This window comes from Grammomys surdaster, unplaced genomic scaffold (assembly GCF_004785775.1).
Source record: "Grammomys surdaster isolate TR1022 unplaced genomic scaffold, NIH_TR_1.0 143, whole genome shotgun sequence".
In the NCBI taxonomy this organism is placed as follows: domain Eukaryota; kingdom Metazoa; phylum Chordata; class Mammalia; order Rodentia; family Muridae; genus Grammomys; species Grammomys surdaster.
Window position 1 is genome coordinate 6,774,321 of NW_021604601.1, and position 23,197 is coordinate 6,797,517.

At 44.7% G+C, this 23,197-nt stretch overlaps 2 protein-coding genes across 2 annotated transcripts in view; one reads left to right on the top strand and one right to left on the bottom strand.

Annotated features, from left to right (window-relative positions):
- Tiam2 (T cell lymphoma invasion and metastasis 2) overlaps window positions 1–23,197 on the top strand; it is a 413,516-nt gene that overhangs the window by 352,480 nt on the left and 37,839 nt on the right. Inside the window, 1 exon segment of the mRNA XM_028764322.1 lies at window positions 19,508–19,611. Coding sequence (XP_028620155.1) covers window positions 19,508–19,611 — 104 coding nt within the window.
- On the bottom strand, window positions 20,123–20,585 carry LOC114618554 (60S ribosomal protein L30). Its single transcript, XM_028764325.1, has one exon. The coding sequence runs from the start codon at window positions 20,519–20,521 to the stop codon at window positions 20,174–20,176; it is 348 nt and encodes a 115-aa protein (XP_028620158.1). The 5' UTR covers window positions 20,522–20,585; the 3' UTR covers window positions 20,123–20,173.

Consider the following 23,197-nt stretch of genomic DNA (forward strand, 5'->3'; position numbering starts at 1 on the left):
GGGCTTTCCCCTCCAGCTAAGCTAGAGTGTGCTGAGATTTAACTGTTTTCTCAGGCAGAGCACAGGCTTTTGGGCCCCAGGTCTAGGGTGCATCCAGTTGTTGTGTGTTCCATGGTAGTGTTGTAGGTATTTAATCTCAGTCGAGGGTTACTACCTTGCCTTTGGTTATTCAGTTCCTGGATAAAAGACACACAACTTTATATTTATAATAAGCCTTTAAGGCACTAGAGCTAGGTGGATATCTATGTTAGTGGTCTCTATCAATATCCCATAACTTGCCATGTTTCACCTGGGCTGCTCTTAACTCCAGTTGGCCAGCCCTCATGGCCATGTTTTTATGATTCACCTACCCCATGGTGTCTTCTCCTCTTTCCACCTTCTTCCTTTTCTTTCTCATGGTCTCTGCCACAGACCCCAACCCCAGGAATCCCCCCCCCCAATCTCTCTTCTTCCCAACTATAGCTCGGGTATCTTTATTCACCAATCAGGGATGACTTGTGGGACAAGGCTACATAGCATCACTTGGGTCTTCCTGCAGATTCTCTGGTCCCTAGGGGCAACCAGGCCTTGGAGGGGGGGGCAGCATTTAGCATTACAATACACAGCAAAAGACCAAACCCCAACGCACGTCAGGAGCCTGTGTGCCATGATAGGTTGCTTTTCCATACGCTTTGCAAAAGAGGATCTTTTCCCCCCTACTTTTTGAAGCATTGTGCTGCCTAAAGAGAACTGAGTGCTCGGGAAGTCTGAAGGTTAAGTGTAGGAATAAAGTCTGGGATGGGTGGGTAAGAAACTGAAAGAGAAGACAGAGCAAGTTTCTCATCGGGATATGATGTCTTGTTCACAAGAGGAGCTTGTGGTATGGGTATGTGGCCATCACACAGGTTCTGAGTCAGACCTTGATTTGAGGATTGGTTACTCTCGGGAGTAGCGTGTAGGCAGTGAGGTTGGGTCATGGAGGATGCTAATGTCTCTTGCAGAGACAATTCTGAGATGCATTCACACAGTTCTTGTAATGGTCCAGGAACTGGGTTGTAAGTGCGCACAGAAGCACTTTGCACCCCCCTCCTGGACCGTCTGGTTTTTTTCTGCTCATGTGACACTTTCCCAATAACTTCTGGTGGGTAGTCCTCTGCTCAAACTCTGCCTCTGCGAGAGCTTCCATGATGTCCCCAGCACTGGGATGGCCAGGATTCTAAGCTGGTGGCCCAGCTCCCCTTCCCTGTTGGTCCCAGCTTCCTCTTTAATTAGGACTTTGTTTAAAAGCCAGGTACAATGTCATTCACCTAAATGCACAGAATGCTGAGGCAAGAAACTGAATTCCAGGCCAGAGAGGGATACATAGTTTCAAAATAAACAATAATAACAACAATAAACTTACTTCCATTTGCTTTTACTGTGAACGAGAAATAATCCTGTCCTCTTATTATAAAATTAAATTTTATACAAATAAATATTTAAATAGTGTTGGAGAAGGGATTTTAATAGGACTTTGGGCTGTCCTTAGGAATGGTGACTTCAGTGTGTTTATTCATACTTGTCCCACTCGTGGACATTGCCAGAAGGCGCTGTGTATTTGGAAAGGAGGAAGGGGAGGTAAGGAAAGCCACGACCCTTTTCACAAAGCCTGTGCCTTCACCTACTGATGTTTCTGAAGGATAGGACTGACCTTTTAGAAAGGGGGAACTGGACAGATCATATGCAGAACAAGAAGAAAGCTGCATGTCGTTGTTGGGGCTGTCTGACCCTCTGAGGGAATGGATGGAGATGCCTTCCTGCTGAGGGTTGAAGGGAAAGGCCCTGGGAAAGACTGCATCTGGCTCTGGTCTATTTCTGGTTTTAGTTGAACAGCTAGACATCTACACGGGTCTCTCAGTTTGCCTCCAATCATAACAGAAATCGTTGTGTCTGACTGAAAGAAGTGTGGTCATAGCAGGGGATGAGGAGGGTCACAAAGAAGCTGTGAGGTGTCCTAACCGCTATTCTTGAAGAGGCATCATACTCATATTTGAGAGTTCTTGACAACTAGAATGTTTGGTGAAATGAGTCTCAGACTCACCTCCTGGGATCCCTGCAGACAGGATGGGGCCTGTGGCTGATCCATCTCAGGACCACAGGAGGACAGCCTCCTATGATTAGTGGGATCATTCCCCCTCGAGCACTCCTGAGCCAAGGTTCTGAGGATCCAGTGAAATAATATGTCACGTTCTTGTCAAATACAGCTGACATCTTGGGCAATGTCTGTCCTTCAGTTAAGGATTGAGCCCTGACCCACCACCATCCTTCAAAATGCTCTGGAAGCAGGTGATAATTATTAACACTCCTCCCTGGCTCATTTGACCTGCCCAGGGCACACTGATGCTATTAGCGTAGGATGCTGAGAGGAGTCTCCCAGCTGTCACCTTACTTTCATGACTTCGTCCCATAGCAGAAGCCACAGGGCCACAGTGTTAAAGTGGAGTGCCTTTGACTCCTAAGACGTGAATGGCTGTTTGATTTCTGCCTTACAGATTTGAATTTCTGTAATAGTTATCCATGCCAGGGAGAGGAAATGTCCACAGGCTATATTTGACTGCAGTGGAAATACTAGGAAAGACTTTTGAACAGAGAGGATTCATTTTATCACTGGAATTTCCCAAAGAGACCAGTGTTATTTTTGACCCAACAAGGCCACCATTGAAGGAGTTTGGGCATACCCAAGCTGTTTGTGCTCAGATCCTGTTAAATGCTGCTTTTGTGATTTATGCATGAAATTCCATTCTCTAGTGTTTGCTAGCTTTTGAGCAACCTCAGCAGCTTTATGGAAAGTCTCCTCAGGGTGCACAGTTTGTGAACGAAGTTTTTATGTAAACACCAGACTCCCCGTGGCATTAATGTTTCTCACACTAACAGCTGTTACTACGGCCTTGTGAGGGCCAGAGGTTCATTTAGCAGGAGGGAAACAGAGGCCAGGGCTCCTGCTACTTGGGCTTACAACCAGTACTTTCCAGACACAAAAGGTAGCTATGGCCAGAGGTGTTTGTGCTGCCTCAGCCCCAATCAAATCACTTCTTTTGAGTTGGTATCTGAGAGATGTAAATTTGTGTTCTCTCTCTGTCTCTCTCTGTCTCTCTGTCTCTCTGTCTCTCTGTCTCTCTCTCTCTCTGTGTGTGTGTGTGTGTGTGTGTGTGTGTGTGTGTGTGTGTGTGTATGAAAGGGTCTCACTATGTAGCCCTGGCTATCCTGGAGCTCACTATATAGACCAGGTTGGCCTTGAACTCACAGAGATCTACCTGCCTCTGCCTCTGAAGTACTGGGATTAAAAGCCTACACCACTATGCCCAGCTTGTAAATTGGTTCTTAAGAGTGGCTTGATCTTGGGATTATATCTGTCCACCATGCTGGAACCAGCTCCACTGTGCCAAGCCAACTTATGTCCTGTTTATGGAGGGGAAGCAGTTTGGCTTCCGTGTTAGGCTTTCAGCTTTCGAAGCCTTCGTGCAGTGACGTACTTCCTCCAACCAGGCGGCATCTCCTAAGTTTCTCCAAACTGTGCCACACACTGGGGATCCAGTGGAAATGTGAGAATGTAAATGTGAGAATGTAGAGGTATTGTTATTTTTTCATTAAAATCACCACAAATGGGCTTCCCTCTTTGAGCTCTCGATGTTTGGCTATAAATAAATTCCCAGAATCCAGGGCCGGCTAGCCAGCCTCTTTACACGGCTCCTGTGTTCAGCCCGTGTTACAGACTGTCTCCTCTATGGGAGACACTCATCACTCTTCCAAGCTCCCCCTCCCCCAACATTCCGCAGTTGTCAATATCATCCGTTTTCTGGATTGGTGATACATGCACATATCATAAAATTCCACAGTATAAAAGGCTAAAAGTGGGGCTGGAGAGCTGGCTCAGTGGATAAGAGCACTGGCTACTCTCCCAGAGGTTCTGAGTTCAATTCCCACCAACCACATGGTAGCTCACAACCATCTTTAACAGGATCCGATGTCCTCTTCTAGTGTGTCTGAAGACAGCTGCAGTGTACTCATATGCATAAAGTAAAAAAAATACATCGTTTTAAAAAAAGAGGCTTAAAGTGATAGCTATGTCCCTGAAGCTGTGGGTACAGGCATTAAAGGCTATGCGCCCGAAGCTGTGGGTACAGGGGTTAAAGGCACGGGTGTTAGCTGAGGAGTTTATGTACAAGAACTAGTTCTGGGCTCACGCACGTATTTGCTGTGTGTGTCTGCGAAAGTCAATTAACCTCTCTGATTAGTTTTAAAAACTATAAAATGGTCTAGGACTTTTATGAATTACTAGGCTGATACTTGGGAAGAACTAGTAGTGCCTGCTACATAGGAAGACTAAAAAACTACGTCTGTTAAATAAGTAGATAGTTTCTCTTGCTGTGTCTGTACCATTGAGTCTTTCTTCCAGGGAGTTTCTTTCTCCTCTTGACCTGGAGAAGTGTATACACTTGAGAGCATGCTGGGATACTTTCCTGCTTTGGGGATTATAGGCATGTTCACATCTGGATTTTTGAAGTGCTGAGGATAGAACCAGGACTGCATGCATGTTAGGCGAGTACTCTGTTAACCGAGGTACATCTTTACCTTTCTGTCTTCCGTTCTGCATTGTCTTAGTTATAGCAGAAAAATGGTCAGTGTTAGATGTCCATTCCCTAATTATCTGAATTGTGAATATGGTGGGGAGGGTCTCTGTGGTTAAGGTTCTTCTAATAAGGAAGGTGGTCTTAGACCCCTGAGTAGCCTCACTGGAGTCACGAGGACTGCCTTAGGGAGGCAGAAGAGTCTGAGTCGGAGAACTGAGCCAAGGACTGCTTGTGACTTCTAACAGGGACCGAAGGAATAGATTCTGTGTCTCCAGGGGAGCTCACCTTACTCTCCTTGATGGAGGTCTTACCTCCAGGCTGTAAGAGAGTCAGCTTGTTTTTATGGGACAAGCCCTGGGTTTAATGGCAATCAGACAAAGTTTAAGGTACAGTCCTACTTTTGTGATTCTGTGGTGGGAGAACGGAGAAGGGAGAGCTTCACCATTTACAATTAGACAGACAACTCACTATTTAAAAGTGTGGCTGACTCCAACAACAGTAACACTGTAACGATGTCAAGAAACTGACACAGTGTCTTTTAGCATCAATGTATCACTGGACATGTAAGTACAGGCAGCCAGTGGTTGCTTAGTTGAATACACAAGATACACATGTCTGTTCTACATCCCAAGGGTTTATTTCAAGTGCAGAGCAACATGTAGCTAAGAAGGGAATCCTAGCATTGTGTATTGCATGAGTTCAAATCCATGATGAAAATACTTGGCTCAGAGGGTTGTTTTAGCCTTGAAGTTGGGAAATAAACTTCTGCTTAGCCTTGAATTCAGGAACTTCTAGGTAGGTTCGTGAGATGAGACCTGTGACTTCCTACCACAGAAGAGAGATATCCACAATCCCGGCTGCGAAACCAATGTCATCAGGAAAATAGAACACCCCTCGTGTCTTTATTTGATTTTTTTTTAATGACAGTTTGTTATGTAGTCTAGGCTGACCTAGAACTTGAGATCCTTCTGCTTCTGTGCCCCTCCTTAAGTGTGCCCAGAATTATAGGTGCTTGCTACCGTGCCCAACTCACTTTCCTTTTGCCTTCTTCTTAATGTATTCCTCATGTATTTATTTAACAATAGTGCGTGTGTGCTGAGTGATAGGACCTACTGGAGGAGCAGTGGAAGACAAAACAGCAAGCTGAGCTGATGAAAATCCTCACCCACGGGGAGTTTGCCTGTGTCTCAAGCCCATGGAAACAGAGAACAAGTAAATGTATTGTAAGAATTTGTAAGAAATGTGAAGGAACAGAGGATGGCCAGGGCAAGAGGGACAAGATCAGGGATGAAACAGGATACTGGTGACCTGGTTGGTTTTTCTTGTCAACTTGACAGAAGCTAGGGTCTTTTGAGAATACGGAAGCTCAGCTGAGACAATGCCCCCATAGCACTGGCCTCTAGACCAGTCTGTAGACCATTTTCTCAACCAATGATTATTTTGGGAAGGCTTAGCTCACTATGGGTGGTGTCTTCCTTAGACTGGTGGTCCTGGGTTCTATAAGAAAGCAGGCTGAGCAAGCCATGGTGAGCAAGCCAGTAAGCAGCACCCCTCTACAGCCTCTGCATCAGCTCCTGCCTCCTGGTTCCTGCCTGACTTCCCTCAGTGATAGACTATAATCTGAGAGTCATAAGATGGAATAAACTCTTTCCTCCATTTAATTATTGGTGGGGGTTGGGTGAGGGGGATAATCAGTAAGGTTTGGAGACGCAATTGCGACACATCCGTTCATCTCACGTCAGACAGTTCAGATACGCTCTTTTATAAATGGGTTTCTGATATAGCACGACTCAGCTATGATTACTTATACACTGTCTACTCCTATGAAAATCCATCTTTCATCTTTGCTCTTTCTCCTGGTCCTCTGCATCTTTGACTTGTTATAAGAAGGTATGACACCGTTCAGATCGTCTCCTTTTGTGACTTGGTGGTAGCTTTGAATTGATTCATTTGAAAATGGTCTTAGGAGATCGTTATTGTGCATCTACTGCCAAAAGCTCTGGCCAGCTGAGCCGGCAGCAGGGAGGAGACTAGAACTCCAGCCATGTTTCTGGAGGAGCAGGCTACCTGCCCCTGGCCTCCCAAAGGCTGGCTGTGGAAACCGGAGTTCCCAGGGATGCTCTCAACTCATCAGCTGTCTGGCTCTGGTTGCTCGCCCTTTCTTCCAGCAAGCCTCACCCTCCAGCTGCCATTAGTGTGTCTAAGTTGGAATTTTATGTTTCCGTTGAGTAATAAGCGTATCAGACTTCTCTGATGTCCAGGCACATGTGTATAGCAGAGTTAGCACAGTTCTTTGAGTGTTTGTGTGTGTCTGTGTGTTCATTCGAGTGTTTGCACATATGATAGATGTCATGCGTGCTCACTCTTCACCTTCCGTGTTGAGGCAGAATATCTCACTAAATTTGGATCTTGCTGATTCAGCTAAAATGGTTGGCTTAGCAAGCTAAGGATTCACCTCTCCCTTCCCTCCCAATCCAATCCCATGCTGGAATTACAGTGGCACAAACCTCCATCCAGCTTCGATGTGAGTACTGGGAATCTGAACTAGAGCCCTCACACTTGTGGCAAGCGGTGTGTGTGCATGTGCTCTCGTGTGTGAGTATGTGATGTGTGTTCGGGTACTCCAGAAAGCAGAAGTGAATGTTAAAAGGACTCTTAACATGAAATTAAGACATTATTGATGTGAGCGGCTTATCGGGGATGGTTATCAAAAAGAGTCCTTGGAACACACACCAAGCTTTCCAGGTTTTGTCAATCCAGTGTGATTTAAGAGTGGGGGGCTGACCTCAGAGCATCTCCATTAATTGCATGCCTCCATGAGGGACTCCAGGCTGGCTCGTGGCTGTGCTTGGCAGAGAGTCAGATGGTCAGGCCATGACTTTGCCAGCAGCTATCCTGGGAGCCAGTGCTGTCTGGACTGGCTGCTTTTCAATGGTGCCCCACTGTTTCTGCCTTATACAGACAAACCCAAAGCCACATGTAGAAGGGGTGTTGACTTCTCATCTCCAGGGTAGGTCGGTTTTGAGCATGTGTTTGCTGTTAGCATGCTGAGCATGTTAAATTGCTGGCGACAGCGTTTATGAAGGGCTATGGGTCCTGAGCAAGGACACTTGGTTCTAATCCCTAGCCTTGTTCTATGTGACCTGGGGCACAGCCCTCTATTTCCTGTCTCATCCCCTCTTAAGATGAGGCTTGGGTAAGCCAATTAGGGCTTTTTCTTTTTCTCTAATGTTCACTTGTGATGTTATGTAAGTAACAATTTAACTTCTATCACAATGCCCATGTCTTGTAAAAGTTTACAAAGTAAAAAAAAAAAAGAAGAAGAAGAAGCATTAGTATTTTCGTTTTGCAGCAAATCTCATCACCTCTTTAAATAGAGCTGGTCCCGGCTGCTGGGAGAGGTGTGGGTTACGACTGTGGTAATAGCAGGCTGTCTCCACGAAAAGTTCACACGGGGGCCCCAGGGGCTCTAATTATCCTCCGCTCAGTCTGGTGGAGCAGAGACGTGTTATTATCTTACTCTGGGTAAATCAAGGCACAGGATGCCACTGGTAACTCAGACAAGGTCACAGGCAGTCTTAGAGGATACCGTTAGCTGTTCTCCATCGGGGTGGGAAACGCTTGCATTTTTCACAACTTTTGTAATAGATAGAACATAAAGCTCCGTTGTCTTAATTTGCCTTGTGGTGTAGCAGATTCAGAGGGCAGGACGAGACAGATGTCAGCTCTTGTCATAGTCCCATTTTATCTGGAGCTAAGGGGGACAGTTCGGAACCACCTGCCTGGTGGTATTTGAGGATTTCTCCTCTTGGCTGTGAGTTGTTGGGGTTCCCGATTATTCCTTCTTGTGATGTTTGGAGGGTTCCTAGTCCTCCTCACTAACCCTGTGATGATGCGGCCACATTGCCAGTGACTTGTTCTTAGAATTCCCTTACAGCAGAGTCATATTGTCGGTCCTAATTGGTTGCCTGTATGATCTGCATTGGTTTGTAACCCTCCTCTGAAAAGGTGTCATGTGGTCCACACACTGTGGTTACTTTTAAAGCATACGTTTCCGTGATTTTTCTTTTTTTTTTTTTTTTTGGATCTTCATGAAGTTGTGTGGCTGCAAATGCTATTTTTACATTTGTGTCACCTCAGAAAAGAAGCCCTGAGTCCCCCCAGACATCAACCCTTGTTTTCATCCTCCCTTCCAGGAAGTCATGTTGTGCAAATGGAGTCCCTACTGGTCTCTACAGTAGCTTGTCATGTTTGCTCTCTCCTCCCTAGTGTAGCATTTTCTAGGTTAACATATATCAGAGCATTAAGCAGCCTTTCACTACTCTTCACGGCAGAATAATGCTCCATTTTACCCTGTTTTATACAGCAAAATAGTAGCTCTTGCTGTAATAGGCATCACTGTCTCCCCGTAACCTCCAGCACCACTCCATCTTCTACATATTTTTTGCTAGGCTTCTTTCCCAGGATCCTTCAATAAAATGCCAAATCACTAGTTTTGAAAGCCTTGAACTTAAAATCCATTTTATTGAGATTCTTTAGGGCTGAGAGTGCAGCTCAGTCAGCAGAGTGCTCACTTACCATGCTCACCTACCATCCGTAGGACCCTTCTTCAATTCCCAGCCCCACATAAAGTAGGCATGCTTCACACCTGTAATCACAGCTGCTCTGGGCTACATGAACCCAGGCTGGGAGATAAGGAGAGGAGGGAAAGAGGGAAAAAAGGATGAGTCTCTGAGTGGCTGGAATACATGCTGTCTGTCTGTCATATGTCCCTGAATGTAATTGTCACTTGACTCTTTTTACAGAGGGTATCACTGTCTGGTGGGGTTAAGTATATTTTGAGAGTATTTCTTTCATTTCCCACTCCTCTTTCTTTGGGCTTGGGCTGACTAACCACAATTCCCAAGTCTCAGGCATAGCCCTCCTGGAAGACAAGGGTGTCCTGTGAGGGAAAGTAGCTTTCTCCTCAGCTCTCCCTGTTGTCCTTCTAAGGATGCCTCGGTGTTGTACTAGGCACGGTGTGGCCAGCTGCCATTACTACCCTGAAAACATTGGTTTCACTTCTCTATGACTCTGAGATTTGTCACTAGACAATTGGCTCAGACTGTGGCAGCCTGCTATTAGGGAACATTTATTACGTGCATTTTTTTTTTGTTGAATTATTCAGCTTTATTTACAGGAAAAACGGGATGGAGTTGTTTGTTGAGCACAAAGGACTTATAGTCAGTTTTTATCCTGAAACATAAAACCAGCATTTGAAAAGAATTATGGATATTGGATACTTGACGTGTACTTCACATCTGTAGGTATAATACAGGATACAGAACTTGTAGTCTCTGTCACTCACTTTGTAAGAAACTCTTTTAAGTACAACTGGTCTGAATTTGTTCATTTGAATAAAATTAACAGGATGTTGCCAGTCTTATTACATATTTTGAGGGCTATTGTACACACCTCAATTATTCTCTCTTTGGAATGCATTATTTCTCTATCCATGAAAGTGTTATACAATGTTACATTCTTCTCATTTCCAGACTCACCTTCATCTGGTAATATTTGAGGGTGACCAAGGAAAAGTTTAATGAAAACTGTCCTACATTGTCACATTTTCAGAGTTTCAACAACCATGAATACTTGACATTATCAAAGATTTAAACATTGCATGAAGGATTTCACAAGTTTTTCATAACTGTTCTCATGCTCTAGTGTGGAGCCTCAAACGTTGCAAAGAATACACCCTAGGTAAACATATTTTATCCAGGAAAATGCCGCATTTTCCACAACAGAAAAACTTTCCCCACTAAAAAATTTTAGATGTTTCTTCTGACCTGAAATGAAATCAAAGATATTTCCATATGCATTATATGTGTTAAGATTCTCACCGGTATGAATTCTCTGTTTCATTCTAACAGATATGCCAAAAGTAAAGGATTTACACTTTAAATACATTTGAAAGTTTTCCCTTCCTTAACTATAATTTTTTCTTTTCTTTTTTTTCTTTTTGGTTTTTTGAAACAGAGTTTCTCTGTACAGCCCTGGCTGTCCTGGAACTAACCTGCATTTTTTTTCTTCTGTGCATCACAGTGCTTGCTGTATTATTGACAGTAGTATCACCCACTGGACTGTGACCTCAGGTTCAGTAGACTTGGAAGCTTTATGAAGTTTACATTTTTCTGGCAGGAGATATGTATGTAGCAATAGAATCCATTTCTCTGCAAGCTTTGTGATGACATTCAAATGGCTGTTTTGACTGTCTCAGACACAGAACACTAACGAGCTTTAAAATGGAAGGCCTGGGAGATGGCTTACTTGATAAAGCGCTTACTATACAAGCATGACAATTTTCTGATCTCTAGGACACATGTTAAATAAACAGCCAACTAGCCGTAGTGCTGTGTGCTTGTAATTCCTGTGATGGTGTGACAGAGACAGGCCAATTCCTGTGGTTAACTGCTCAACCAGCCTGGCCTACTTGAAAAATTCTAGGCTAGTGAGAGATTCCTCCTTCAAAAACAAACTAGATGTTATCCTGAAGAATGATACCTTCAGTGTACCCACCACTACATGAGCACCTATACACACAGAACAATTCACGGGTTGGTTGTGCACACTCACACGCACGCGCGGGCCTCCCCGCCCCCACAGTCATATGTCACAGGAGACTAGCAGATTGATTCTTTGTGTAGTGATAATGTGTGGTGTTAAGTGATGATCTTTTGGTTGGGTGGTCAGGCCTCCTAACCTTGAAAGGGGTCAGTCCTATTATTTTTCTCAGCCTCTGAAGTGTGAATTTATGATCTCATAAATAAGCGGGTTATTTCCATTCTGCTTCTCTGACAATTAGTGGGTAATATTTACCTTGATGACAGAGCCCAGCGCAATCTCCTTGGTAAGAGGTGCCACAGGCCATTGCACTTTAAAGTAAAAACATGAATAAAACTTAGGGAAATCGAAATTAGCTTAAAAAAATAATCATTGTTATACAAAGCTCACAGATTTCAAATTCAAATGGAGGAGCTTCCCAGCGTTCTTTGCAAGTGGACTTCATGTTCAGTGTGCTCCTCGTCCTGCCATTTCATATGTGAGGTTACCGGGGAGCTGTATGATAATTCGTGTGACTTGGAGAACTGGGAGTGGGGAACCTTAATTTTTTATGTACAAAGCATTGTTGTTGTTCACCTGACAGCTTCGATTTGTTCAAATATTGATCTCTTAAAATTGTATTTGTAGTTAAGGCAGAGAAGAGCAAAAGATACCCGGAATGAAGAAGGAAGTGAATGGGATGAGAATTCTCAGGTTCTTCTTCTTTGGTTCTTTCCGAGCTCGTCATTTATTGAACTGTGCGGTGAAGGTGCTGAGAAGCCAGAAAGCAGTACAGACTAAGACCACAGTCCACACACAGTGTCAACCGAATGTCAGTAGATAGAAAGGAGGATACATTAAACATCAAGGATGGGGGCTGGAGAGGTGGCTCAGCAGCTAAGAGCCCTTATGTTCTTCCATTGCTTACCAAGTGACATTTTGAAGGTGCGAGGCCGTGGTTTTTAACTATATGTTGTCTGGGGACATGGCTGATGGGTTCCCTGCAGTGCTCTAATCAATATCACAGGTTACAGTGGTTTTCATTGTATTAGTTTCTCGTTTCTATGTTAAAATACTATAGCCGTGAGCTTTATTTCCCATACTCTTTGTTCCTCCAAAGTATGACTGAGACTTAATATTTCATGAATAAATGCCCAAGCCAATAGCTTTACCTTGTTCCCCGGCTAGCTCATAACTAAATTAGCCATTTATTCTATTCTAACTCCTGCCACGTGGTTAGTTACCTCTCCCCAGTTTCATGCAACCATCTCCTTCAGCATTCTAGGGCAAATCCCTCACACTCGACTCTATCCCAGAAATCCTCTCTCTACCAGAGCTTCCACTTCCCTAGCTTCTGTCTTTGGAAGGCGGTTGCTCATAGGCCAACAGCCTTCCACTGACAGGAGAAGCTTCCACACACTGCACAAAAGATTTCCCTCTACAAAATACCAGGAAAAGCAGCTGACGGGGGGAGGGGAGGGAGTTTAGTTTGGTGTATTGTTAGAAGTGATCTCGTCGATCATGGCAATGAAGTCGTGGTGGGTGGAGCGTCAGGCGGCTCATCCTATCACACCCACAGTTGGGCAGCAGAGATAAATGGATGCTGGTGGCCGCTCCCCTCCCCTTCTTTATACAGTCTAGAGTCTCAGCCAATGGAGGGGACCAGCCACACTTACCATCTTCCCACCTCGATTAAGCTAATCTAGAAAGTTTTTAGAAACATTCCCAGAGACTTGTCTCCTAAACAAATCTCGTTGACAATATTAGATCAAAAATAGGTCAAGTTGACAGTCTCAATCGTTACCTAAGTGGAGGAGAAAGCACAAAGGAACTGAGCCAAGAATTAGCACCATTACCAACTAAATGTCAACAAACTCTCTGCGCCTGCCAGGATCTTGGCCTTTCCATACAAAGCTACGATTCTATTTTTTTTTCCTTATGGTGTTATTAAGGTAGACTATTGCCCTTTATGAATTGTGGGGATATTACTATGGTTTTTGTTTCAGCATAGTAGAAATACATTATAGAAAGAAGGCCTTTGGCCTGAGAGTATTGGAATCAGTATAATATGCTTTGCAATGGGGGAGAGGGAATTTGTTCACTGGTAGTATGAATCTTCAGGACTACACAGAATTTTCCATTCTCACACCCTGCCCTTCCCACTGCAGGTGACTCTCATCCCCACAGTGAGGCAGAGCTTGTCCAATGCTGTGACTACTGTCTTAGTCCATATGTGCTGCTCTGGTTCCAGAGTCTGCATCATTTCTAAGCAGAAATGCATTGGCTTGTAGTTCTGGAAACTGAAGTCCAAGATCAGGGCATTAGGTTTAGCCATTGATTCTACAGTGGCCTTGACTTCTTCGTCCTTGTGTGGCAGAAGGCAGAGAGGAGTGCACACACTGTAGCGGGTCATGATCTAGTGCATGAATGCCATGTCCCAAGGACCTCATCAGATCCCCTCTCCTGCCATTTTTGGTGGCAGCGAACTTCCAACAATGGATTCTGGGTTGTACATTCACATTTCGGTGACTTCGATCATTAATTTCTCAAAAATTCAAGCAAACAAATGTCCCACAGTTTGTATTTCTTGTTTGGGGCATAGCGATTGATGTCCTCCTGAGGTCTTCCATCAAATTTCATTTACAGTTGCTGCTTCTGAGGATCCAGGAGCCGTGCTCAGACCTGTAAATGGGGTGGATCCTAGATCATTCTCGATTGAGACAGTTCTCTTGTCCTACACAGGCTCCATCCAGGCTCCTTCAAGACCAGAACCAACATTCCCACCTGTCCTTGTAGCCCTAAGAAGCCTGGAGTCTCCTCCGTCTGCTTGCTGCCACATGGGAGGTGTCCAGGGGATGGAAAGATTAGAAACCCTACTCCTTTGGTACCCCGGATTATGGGATGGTAGCAGCTAGGGTGCAAGCTCCCTTCCAGTATTCCCCATTCCACTGTTTCAGATTTCCTCCTTGTTCCCATCAGGGTGCACACGAGGTATTGCTTCTTACAGGACAGGGAATAAATGGAGAAAACTACTTTCTTGCATATTAACTGCCACTGTCTTACATATTAAATGTGCTAGATCAGATTTGGAAGTGATGTAATTGTAAACTTCGGATTAAAGTTACAGAGTATGTGAATGGGGCCGATCTTAGCTTCAGCATTCCCCGGAGCTTCTATTTTTAAGTTGGTACCCAAGATGCTATTTTAACACAAGTCTTGCCCTTTAATTGCGAAGGACTTGAGGCTTCCAGTGGCACTAATGGGGCATGTGCTGACGCATCGTTCAGGAAGACACTGTGAATTACTAGGTGCCTCATACCTAAAGCCTTGTATTTTCCCTGCTTGTCTGTCAAGAACTGGAGGGCATGTGGCATAGTGGAGAGGCAGTGTTTTTCTATGACAGACTGCATGGCATGTTGTCCACCTTCAGAAAATGCTACTGATGGAGACAGGTAGTTCAGTCTGCTGTCAGCACAGCTGCTCCTGATAATGAACCTGGTGCCTGGTGAACACTCAGTGCCTGGCACCCATCGGAATGACGGACTCTCTAAAGTGAATATGAAGGAGTTGACTAACCCTTAGCTCTTTGGATCTTTGATTCCTTCAGCTGCCAGGTAGATGTTTTTGGTGGCCCAAATTAAATGGTAGGTTTACGGTTTGAGAGTCTCAATCCCAGACTTGGTTTCCACAAGACACACTGAGACAAGGGCAAATATTTAACACAAGCAGAAGTAGCTGTGTTGACAGGATTATAATTCGTCCGGGTTCTGTTATTGCCATTATGGGTCTTATACAGCACTGGGTGGGCAGAAGCTTAGTGAGATCTTATATAAGCAGTGAAGAACCCTTCAAACATGTCACTGTGTGTGTCCTGATGAGAAGGCCTGGATAGGTTTTATAGGAATAGATGGGTGTATGTCTTTACTTCTACTGTTCTTGCTTAGGATGTGGGCAGCATGTGGGTGGGGCTGTGGGCAGGCACTCAGTCTTCAGCACACTTAAGCAGCTGTGTACATGAGCATTCAGATTTGACCAGCCTACACCCTTTTTATTGCTGGGTTTCTATTCTTCCAGAATGTGCTTTCTCTCTATTTCTCCTCTAGAAACAACACACAGGGCTTGCTCATTGCAGACCCGCATAGGTTACTCCTCTGTTTGTTGCTGTGATCAGACTCCTTACAAAAGGAACCCAGGGAAGTTTGGAAGCTGCTATCCATCTTGGTGGGAAGTTGGCAGCTGTCGAGGGCTTGAAGCATCTACTTAATTGCTCCTGCAGACAAGAGGCAGAGAGGGCTAAACACCGGTGCTCAGAATACTTTTTCTTGTTCCTCTGTTCATCCTACTGAATGGTGTGTCCCCCATGGTTACGGTGGGTCTTCCTACTTCAGTGAACCTAATCTAGAAACTTCCCTGAGACATGCCCACGGGTTTGTTTTCTAGGTGTTTGTCGAATTGGTTACCAATACTTGCTGTTAACAGCCATCAACCCTGTCCAGCTTGGCTTTCCAAGGCTCTTGTCAATCTCCAGGACACTGCTAGCTCATGCTTGACATCCTGGGGACTCTGTGTGTCTTGTGACATTTGGATGATGGGACAGCTCTCAGCTTTCCTACCTTGGGGGATCTCAGAGATGTTTAGAACACCCCTCCCTGGGTCCCAGAGTATGGTGTGGTGCCTCCCAAGGCATGAACCCACAGAGGAGCTCCACAAGCACTTACAAGCTCCTTGAAGTTAAGGAGGTGAAGGTGGTGGAGGGGCTCTTTGGTGTGCACCGGGTTCTGACAGGAAATATGATCATGTTCTGTCACTGAGTACAAGCCACACCTTTCTCTTCCTTACCTGAGATGTAGTCTCAGGAAGTGAATGAGCATATGAGACCCACAGGGGCTGGGAGAGTTTCCCATAAGTTCCAAAGTTTTGTGAATATATTGGATGAGTGACTCAGAATTAGCTTGGCACCCACTCCCACACCTCCCAGGCTATTTTCTCTTGCATCCATCTGGCCCCTCAGGCTCCAGTGCTCCTCTGCCCTTGAGTCTATGAGCTCTATATGGGACTGGAACCTCCGCCTGTTTTCTGTCCCCAGAGTGCACCACCCTCCAGGTGCAAGGGGGCTACTGTAGAAATCTCCACTGTGAATAAAAACATGTGTGACTTATGTGTCAGCTTTTCCAGGCTCGATGTAAGTCTGGAAACAAGGGAGCTTGCTGTTTACAAGGTGAAGGCAGCAGAATGCTAATCGGATTCTGTTACCTAGGCAATGTACTTGCACATTGTGGGGCTTTGTGATGTTACTCGGTTTCTCTTCATGCTTCTCTGACTTACATGTCTCTTCTTAAGGGTCTCTTTTTCTCCTACACCATTTGCACTGGTGTTTCCAGGGCCCTATTTTTTCTTTTTTTCCAATTAATTAATTAATTAATTAATAATTTTATGTATTCCCTTTACATCCCAATCACAGTCCCTCCCTCCCCCATTTTTATTTTTTTAAGTTTTTGTTTTGGAGACAGAGTTCCATGAACTTTCTGTGTTCAAGGTTGACCTTGAACTTCTGACCCTTGTGTTTACCTCTGTAATGCTGGGATGACAGGCATGCACCTCCCTCCATGCCTGGCTTTTGCGGTGCTGAGGATTGAACTCATGGCTTTGAGCATGGTGGCTAAGTATTCTACTAACTGAGCCACATCCCTCTGCCTGCCTAGGTCCTTCTGAGAGAAGCTTTATATTTTTTTCTGTGGTAGGTGTCCTACATCATGACTTTCCCAGGCATATTCCAATGACATCCAGGTCCACATCCACGAAGACCTTTTAAGCCTGGCCACTCGCTGACAACCTCCTTCTAGGAGATCCAGTCGTCTCTTAGCTTTGCTGAAGCCAGGGCTGAAACTTGCATGCTTTACCTGCTGTTTGGTTCCCCATCAACTAAGCCACATTAGATATCAAAGCCAGCATCTCTTTGGATTCCTTTGCTCTCTGCATCTTCTTACATTTAGCATAAGGAGGGGTTGTATCGGGTCTCCCTCCTCAAACCCCATCATCTATCTCTCTGCCCATTTTTCAATGTTTTTTTTTTTTAATTTTGCTGTTACTCTATTTTGTAAACATCCAGGTCCTTCTACTTCATTTACTCCCTGACTTGCTTTTCTGTCTAGGCTTTGCCTTCACCACATTTCTACCCCGTGTCCCCTGAACCCCTGCCTCTGGGCTCTACACTCTACTTTCTGTATAGGCATGCAACAGATTCCCCAGTTGATTTCAACTCTTTGTACCATTTGGCTTTTCTTAGCTGCTTCCCACTCATGGAGTCACTTGTGTTGCCGATCCTGCTTTATTGCCTGTATATTCAAGACAAATAAGCATCCCTCTGATGTATAGCCTCGGGCCAAGTGTCTCCTTTTTATGGAGCCCTTTATTGTCTGGAGAGAGTGAGTTTTCCTCACGAGTCCCACTCAGCCCTGTGTGTTGTTTTTAAGCTCATACCTTTACCTCTGTCACTCACCACTCACCTCTTCCAGTTAGAGGAAGAAACTATAGACCCTGAGACTATCTTATATATCTCCCATTTCTAGCACTTCTCATAGTCCCTTCAGAAATAGCTAGTGCAGGGAAAGCAAATATTGGATGGATGGATGGATGGATGGATGGATGGATGGATGGATGATTGGGTGGATTATTGAGTGGGTAATAGATGGGTGAGTGTATGGGTGGATAGATGGGTGGGTAGATGGGAAGATGGGTGGATGGATGGATGCATGGGTGAGTAGATGGATGGATAGGTGGGTGGGTGGATGGGAGAGTTGGGGAGTGGGTGACTGGGCAGGTGAATAGATGGTGAGTGGTTGGGTGGATGGATGGATGAGTGGATTGCTAGATGGGTGGTTGGATAGATCAATGGACGGATGTGTGAGTGGGTGGATGGATGAGTGGATGGATAGATAGATGAGTAGGTAGCTAGATGGGTGGGTGGATGAGTGGGTGGATAGATCAATGGATGGATATGTGGATGGATAGATAGATGGGTGGGTGGATGGATGGATGGATGGAGTGATACATTGTTGTTGCTGTGTTCATTGAATAGGGAAGTTTTCCTTTTGTTAATGGCATAGTTTGTCTCCCTTTTACAAAGGTAAGCATACATCATAGTGGAGGAACTGAGGTTGAGCCTTTTGGTTTAATGTCTATTTATCCTGTAGTGGACCTGCTGCTGAGGAGTTGGTTCATACAGTGATAGGGCCAATCCCCAGCATACTTGCCTTCCTTACTATATGAAACTTCCCTAAGGACCGTTCTTGCCTTTGTGATGGGCCCCATCTCACCTTGGCTTATTCAACTTTATAGCTACAATTTGTCTGGAATGTGACTTGGAGTCCCTGTAGGGTGGGATTGGGTGTTAGAAGAGGCAAAGAAAAAGTAGAATTGCAGATTTCTGAAGACCATCGAGACGTGTTCTGGAGACCCATTTACTCCATCTTCAATGTGATGTGAATATTTGCATCCCTCCCATCAGTCAACTCTTGGGGTACCTAGCTCTTCCTGTGACTTTTTGTCCTGATCATGCCTAATAGTTTGCTTGCCACTGAGTTTATTTTTGAGCCCAGCCTATTCAGATGGGCTAGATACTTGTTGTAGCTGCCTGGGATCTGAAACCATCTGGTTTCTCCTAGCTGGGGAGGGGGTGTGGCGCAGAGCTGGAAGAGAAACTTGTGTTGTTTTGTGTAGAGGCTGGTCTTTCCATATCTCTTGATTTGTTAACTTGAACTTGAGTGGAGAGAGTTGTTGTAGCTGGTGTGTATTTATAAGTGTAAGCTTTAAGACTCAGCCAATACGAAGAGGTTGACAAGGGTTTGCTCTCAGGGTGAAGCTGTGGTTGATGCCAGAAACGGACTCACACTCGTCAGTGAGCAAGTCATGGCTCATCAGTGTCTGGGATAATTACGTCATTGGCTTTCTAAGATATTCCTAGCAGTTTTGTCTTCAGCCCAAAATGGGCATCTACCAACAAAGGTTCATTACTGTTAGATTCTTAGTCCAAATGCATAATTTGAGATTAAAGCCTAGTGAAACCATTTGCACCATGATAGGAAATGTAACAATAATGGAAAACCATTATTATGTTGGTCTCCTTCTTCAGAAGTGACCGGAAATGAGGGTGTTACTGTCCTCAAGGGTCCAGATCTGGGTCTGCACGCACCAGGTGTGTGCATATCAGAATACTGGTGTCTTTAAGGATTGCTACTCTCGGTTGTTGGCTGTGTCCTTTTCTTCTCTATCTCTCATTACAACTCACTGAGAAAGACCATACCCATGTGTCTTTTATCATTTTTTTTTCCCTGCAGATTTCAACAATGTCCCGGATATCACGACTGGCCTGAAAAGGAGCCAGACAGAAGGTACTCTGGATCAGGTGCCCCGCAGGGAGAAGATGGAGCAAACATTCCGGGTAAGACATCAGCCCAGATCACAAGCCCAGAGCCAGGCACTGGTACCTGAGGTTGTGGATATAGAAGATGGGATTTTCCTATTCTTGGGTCTAAAATTAAAACTCCCTATGTGAAGGTATGCATGTGGTTTTTGATTTGTAGTTGTGTTGGTGTATGTGTGTATGATTTTGGGATGTGGGTTGGTTTGTTTTTGTTTTTTATTTGTTTTGTTTTTGAGACAGAATCTCCCTCTCTAGTTTAAGCTGGTCTGGAACTCACCCTGTAATCCAGGCAGGCCTTGAACTCATAATGACCCTCTTACCTCCATCTCTAAGCACTGGGATTACAGGTGTGAATTGCCACACCTATTTGTTTCTCCTTTTTAAAAATGTTGTGTGTTTGTGCATGCATGTGTGTGCTCATAATGTATGCCCATGTGTGAGTACATCTGCCCGTGCATGTTCCTGTGGAAGCCAGCGGTTGATGCTTATGTTTTTTTCTTTCTTTTTTTTTTTTTTTTGTTGTTTTTTGTTTTTTCAAAAGGAGATCTGGCAAAGTTTTATTAAAGGAAAACTTTCTTGTTCACTTCTCACCAGTCTGCTCTGGCATGCTTCTAATAATATCAGAATCACCTGGGTCAATGATAGCCAGTGTGCATACTCTGTAGTATTTTCCACAAGCTGTGCCCAGTTCAATATTATTGCCACTGTAGTGATGGACACCAGTTTTAGCCAACATGGCATAGTATTCTATTTCAGATTTCCTCAAAGCTGGGCAGTTGTTGGCGAGGATAACCAACTTCGCTTTGCCTTGTCTGATCATCTTCAGAGTCTGTTTGTACCCCAGCACGTACTTTCCACTTTTCATAACAAGCTGGAGCCTAGAGTTGATCGACTCCAGAGACTTTTTTGTCTTCTTTGCGGCCACCATCTTCCTGCCTTAGGTGCGAGACAGCCCCCAATCAAGAGCAGCCGCCAAGATGGCCGGGGAGCGAGAAAGGGCGCTTATGTTTTTTTCTATCGTCTCTATCTTGGGTTTTGAGACATGAACTCACTGAACCTTTTGCAGTCTGGATAGACTGGCTGGCCAGTGTGCCCCAGAGGCCCTCCTATTTTCTCTGGGGTTACAGATATCATTGCTCCAACTGGTTTTTATGTGGGCTTTGGGGATCTAACCTACATGGCAAGCACTCTATCGACTGAGCCATCCTTCCAGCCCTATTTATTCATTTGAAGTGGGAAGCGATGGGGACCATTCACTTTCAGCCTGACTTCTGGCCTGCCAGCAAAGAGCAAGGGAGACGGAGCCAGTCCTACTTCAGGAAGTCTGTTTAGAACTCCCAAGATGGAAATCCTAAGCTTGGGTATCAGGAAAGTCATGTTCCGTTACTAGCCTTGAGTTGTTTGTTTGTTTTTTTTTAAACCAAAAGTAAATTATTAGTTTTTGCAATGCTGCCATTTGGTTGTAGTAAAATATATATAACAAGGACCTCGAGAGATGGCCAAGCAGTTGAGAGCATTCACTGTTCTTCTAGAGGACCTGGGTTCAATTACCATCACCCACAGGGCAGTTACTGTCTGTACTTCCAGTTCCAGTGGCTCAACACCTTCTGTTAATCATCTGTAGGTACCAGGCACTCTCATGGTACACATATATACATGCAAGTAAAATATCCATAAGCATAAAATATGAATATATATCTACATATAAATATATATCTCATATAGTTTGCCTCTTTAATAATTTTCAAATGTGCATTTAAGTGGTGTGACATGTACTCGGGATGTCCTGCCTTCTGCCTCCAGAACTTTCTTGACTATTCCTGTTGAACAGTCACTTTATATCTCTTCCCTTTCCACGGCCTCATCTATACTTTCCTCTTGGCTGCCAACTCTATGTGCTGCCTAGAAAAGCAACAGTGTCTAAACACCAGTCAGCATGGTGATGCATGCCTTTAATCCTAGCTCTTGGGAGGTGAACACAAGCATCAGGAGTGCAAGGTTGTCCTCAGCTGTATAGTGAATTAGAGGCCAGCCTGGGCTACATGACAACCTTTTATAAACACACACATGCACACGCACACACATTCACACATTCACATACATATTCACATAGACACACACACTCACACACACATATACAGACATACATCCTGCAATACATACACAACACACACACACACATACAAACCAGACAGATACACATAGACTTAAGCACACAACACACACACACACAAAACAGACACCACACAGATACACACAGATACACATATAAACAGACACCAAGCACATACAAACACACACACACCAGACACACAGACACACACAGACAAGACAAACACACACAAAACAGACACACAGATACACACATACACACTCAACACACATACTCAGAAACACACAGACACCAAGCACATACAAACACACCAGACACACAGACACACACAGACAAGACAGACAGACAGACAGACAGACAGACAGACACACACACACACACACACACACACACACACACACACAGACAACCAGACAACAAAACACATCTCGCCCTTTTGATCTTGGCTTATTTCACTTAGCAAGATACCTTCTCTGTTCATCTGTGTGATACAATGTGTCAGATTTTTGTTCCCTTTTAAGGCCAATTAATAGCCGATTGCAAGTATGCACTACATCCTGTCTAGCCTTACATCTATCTATTGTGATCGCTTGTGAGTGACACTGCAGTGGCCAGTTGGCATGCACTGCTCTGCTCAGATCTTTACCTTCAGGTTTGGGGGTATGTCCCTGGAGTGGAGTTGCTGGAGCATAACTCTTCCACATTTGCCTTGTTGAGGGAAGGTACTGTCAGCATCCACAGCCCCTTCTATCAGCTCAGCAGCCTCATGCCAGGGCTACAGCTCACCCACATTCTCAGCGGGATTTTCTGCCCTCCTTTCCATCCCTCCGTTTTTAAACTGTTCATGATCACCTTACCCTTTCAGTGCTGTCTAGAGTTTAAGATTAGAGTCCCAATGTATGGTCTTTGTTTCTTACTAGAATATATAGAAGATACAAAGGCAGAGGCAATTTTTGCAGAACCTCATGCCACCCAGGCTCTTGTTGAGCAGCGTGTAGCAGCATACTCTTCAGTCTTGACGACATCCACTGAAGTGGGGTCCATCTGATGAGAGCCCACCTCAGGCTATATGCTCAGCCTCTATTCTTTCTTTCCTCCTCAGCCCTGCTCCCTACGCTCTTCTGCAGTCTCTCTCCGTTCTGCCATTCCTCCATGGCTCAGGATATCTGGTTTTATTCAAGGACTTAGCTTTTTGTTTTCTCTGAACTGAAATCCATCAGTGCTCTGGGCCTTGTGGTTCCATTCTGTCTCAGTGGGGCTGTGTTAGAAAACTCGGTATTGTGGTTCTCTCTTCTGTGTGTGGAGCAGAGGATCACAGAGCATCCACCTGATGAGTTCTGTTTGCTTTGGCTTCATTGTTTGAAGCTATACTCCCCAAAGCATTCCTGAAACAGACTGTGTGTTAAGGAAGGGCACCTCAGGGCACAGGCACAGCATAGCACATGCCTGGAGGAAGATCACTCAATGCTATTAAGAATGATTTTCCTTCTG